Below are 3,870 nucleotides of genomic sequence, written 5' to 3' on the forward strand. Positions count from 1 at the left end.
GGTTCTAGTTTGAACTGAAAACAGCTTCATGGAACGCTTCAAATTCTAAATTAATTATTTGTACACGGACTAAAGACCAAGTAGACCATTTTTTTTCCTAAAATTTCTTTTAATTAAAAAATTAATTGAAATTAAGGCCAATAATGAATTCATAAATCATTCATTTAATTCATAATTAATTAAACTAATTGAATAATTTAGTTACTTATTAAAAGAAAATAAATTAACTTTAAAAAAAATTAACATTAATAAACGAACAAAGAAAACGAACTACAAGTACCAACCGGCCAGCGCATTATGTGAGAAAAGCCAGCCCAGAAGCAGCACAACGGCCGGCTATTAGTTTTACTATTTTCCAAAATTCTATTTCTCTCCCCCTGTAATTTCCTATTTAGTTTTCTCTCCCTAAATTCTTTCTTATTTACATTTTTGGTCTTCTATATAATATTATATATTATATATATATATATATATATATTATCCACCGTTGACTCCGCCGGGTGACTCACATCACAGAGCATGCATTGGGGTTCTCGTCACTGAACATCTGCGGCGCGTGTAAATGTGGTTGGTGGTCCATTGCGTATCCATGGTAAGCGTACCCTTGATTCACGTTAACATACCCTTGATGCGGTGGGTACACCTGCATCGCTTGATTCTGACCGTACCCGTGTCCGTCATACCAATACGCTGGTTGTGGTAGATATGCTGGATAATACTCCATCTTGTTCACCTCCACCTTGGGAGCACTCTCCTTCTTCCCACCATCACCACCGCCGTCTTTCTTCTCTCCGCCGCCGGCGGCTTCTTTTTCCTTCTTCTCGCCTGCACCGCCGTCTTTCTGCCCGCCGGCCGGAGCTGCGGCGGCGGGCTTGTCGTCCTTCTTAGCTCCTTCATCTTTCTTGGGTAGTGCTCCGTCGTCTTTCTTCGGTGGAACCACCTCCACATTTCTCTTGAGCTTACCCTTGAGATAAGGAACCAGCTCGTTGACCTCCATTATTCCCTTCACCGTCACTAGATCCTTGCCTCCCTCTATCGTCACCATCGCCACACCTGTTAATTTTAACATTATCGTTAGTTAACCTCGAATTATTATTAAATTAATCAGCTACCTAATCTTCTCTCCCCATTTTTTAATTAAAATTTACGTAGTTTGATTGATTAAGAAGCTTCAGTGCTTGCATCATCCTGAGAGTCTCAGGAGATTACTTTAATCACTGTTCAGAGTATTACTTCAACTCAGTTTAGTATAATATAACCTTAACTAAAAAAATGAACGATCTCTCTCACCTTTGATCTTTGAGATGATCCTTTTGATTTTCTGAATGCATCCGTCGCAGTGTAATCTGATCTTCAGAACCACCGTACTCTGTTTCACCGGAAAATTCAACACAAATTAGCTGTGCATGCCGCTTAAATTCAGCAACATTCATTAATCAAACAAAACCATTCAACAAGAAATCGATGGATGGAACGAGTTCCCACATGGCTAACAGGCGCCGCATGCAACGGCGAAAAGTAGCTAAACGAATGGAGAGAGGAGTAGAAAGAGATTCATGTACCGCATACCTCTTTGGGGGTTTTTTTCTCTTCCTCCTTCTTTTCCTCTTTCTTCTCCTCCGGCTTCTTGTCTTCTTTTTTCTCGTCGGGTTTTTTGTCGTCTTTTTTAGGCTGAGGAGAGATAAGGTCTACTTTCTTCTTCATTTTCTCCTGCAATTTCTGTTGGATTTTAGCTGGGTCCACCTTCCCAACCACCGTCAGTTTGTTGGCTACAGTGTCTGCCTTCACATCTTCCACACCTTCACCAGATTAACAACGAAAATTCATGTTAGGTGTGGTTGGAAATTGGAATTTTCTTCACGCCAATTTTCATGAATAAACACCATTAATCAAAACTCTAATTATGTACAGAAACCCTCTTTTATCTGCAATTCTTGTCCAGTCCCAATTTCTTACGCTTTGAATACAAAAATTCAACGGATCACTTTTCCTTTTTAAAACAAATACTCCATATTCAGATTTCATTTATCAATTGTAGAATATATATACAATAACAGGCAGGATCCGAATATGTATTCAATTTTACGAGCAACGACATCATTAATTAAGGTGGAAATTAGGAAATTAGGATTGACTACATTTCCAATATGATTAGATGAAATTTTAAATTCACCTGGATAATGCTTCATGGCACGCTTGATCTTCTTAGCGCAACCCTCGCAATGCATGTCGATCTTAAAAACGGCGGTGACAGAGGCGTCCTCCTTCTTGACGGCGGCATCGGCGGCCTTCTTCTCTCCGTCGACCTTCGGAGCTTCCTTTTGCTGCATCCACATGGAAACCAGAAATGCGTCAACATAATCAGCCTAACTTATTCCATTAATTAAAAAACGACGAGAAAAGCGAGAACAGAGAGATAAGCGATGTGATGTACTGGAGAAGATGAGAAGACAAGAGAGTGTGGGAACTGACCTCGCCCATTTGAAATTGTTAATTTTAGGTTTGGAGAATTTGATGGTTCTCAATTACAGAAGAGACTTGTTTGAAGGTAAGAAATGAAGGCAAACGGTGTGAATATATAGAAGAGGATGGTTTATGTGACGTCATGGTATGGTATGGCATGGCATGGCATGGCATGGATGGTATGTTTAATGTTTATGTTTATGATGGTTATGCATGTGATCTTGATGGTGATGCGGGAAGTGTGTGTATATGTACATGTCCACACATGATGATGAGGTCAGGATGGGTGGGCGCTGTTGCCCGCCGGGTTAGACTGATGGGTAGTCGAGAAACGAAGGCGCATGTTTTGTTACGCAGTTCAACTTTTGACTTGACTACGACCAGTTCCGTGAAATGCCTAAATTACCCTCCAGAACTTTCTGGGTTCCTAACTTCACGGGGTTTTTGTCGTTTAGTAGTAAATTTTGGAATTTTACCGTAAATTTGGCTGCTTTTACCGTAGCGTCTGTTTATGGATAATACTGTTGGCCGTTCCCACGGTAATCTTATGGGCAAACTGTGTGTTTTCTAATATTTATTTCCGTTGAGAATTTCAAAATAAAAAATTATGAAATTTATTATTTTATTTTATTTTATTTTAAATAAATCAAGCATAAAAATGTTGTTTTTATAGACGAAGTAGAATAATTAAAGTTCCTCTTTATTGCACTTGTAAAATTATTGTGAATTTTTTAATTTTTTATTAATATCCTCTTTATTTTTATTTTTTAATAATATTAATATGAACTTACGCAATAAAATTTAATTAGTACTGCATATTGTACTAATTAGAGCTAATTAAGCTTATATAAGTAGATTAAAATAGATAATATTAACTGGTATAAATACTACAATTATACCATAACAATTTTATTTTAAATTAAAAAAATTAAAAATTAAATTATTATTAAAAAATAAAAATTAAATATAAAATAATATTATAATAATGTTCAAAGAAATAAAATATTAATAGTTTATTATACTGTGCCAATAGCATATTTTTATTTTTAATTTATTTTAAATTAGAATAAAACTAGTTGAGTGAATAATTTATTTATTATAATAAAAAATACACAAAATCTCTGTCGTGTGTTAAATACGGGTTATAAATTTAAAAATTAATTATATAATATATAAATTATGGTCATTGAAAAATTAAATTCTATTTTTATATTCAAAATTTTTAAACAACTAACTATTATATACGATCAAAATTGTTTTCATAATTAAAAATTAAATAAATAATTATTAAATATTATCATATTAAATATAAAATTATCGTTAAAAAATAAAAAATTGATACGAAATAATTTTTACGTCTTTATATTATATATCTAGAGAGAGAGAGAGAGAGAGAGATAATAATTA

General features: G+C 34.7%; 1 protein-coding gene across 1 annotated transcript; it reads right to left on the reverse strand.

Annotated features, from left to right (window-relative positions):
- Nucleotides 1–223: 223 nt before the first annotated feature.
- On the reverse strand, nucleotides 224–2,612 carry LOC110814520 (heavy metal-associated isoprenylated plant protein 3). The gene is made up of 5 exons (XM_022041993.2): nucleotides 2,473–2,612; nucleotides 2,174–2,324; nucleotides 1,570–1,799; nucleotides 1,291–1,369; nucleotides 224–1,053 (listed from the first exon to the last, which is right to left on the reverse strand). The coding sequence occupies exons 1-5, from the start codon at nucleotides 2,479–2,481 to the stop codon at nucleotides 506–508; spliced, it is 1,017 nt and encodes a 338-aa protein (XP_021897685.1). The 5' UTR covers nucleotides 2,482–2,612; the 3' UTR covers nucleotides 224–505.
- Between the last annotated feature and the right edge of the window lie 1,258 nt (nucleotides 2,613–3,870).

Source organism: Carica papaya, chromosome 8 (genome assembly GCF_054855325.1).
Source record: "Carica papaya isolate Zhongbai chromosome 8, ASM5485532v1, whole genome shotgun sequence".
Taxonomy (NCBI): Eukaryota; Viridiplantae; Streptophyta; class Magnoliopsida; order Brassicales; family Caricaceae; genus Carica; species Carica papaya.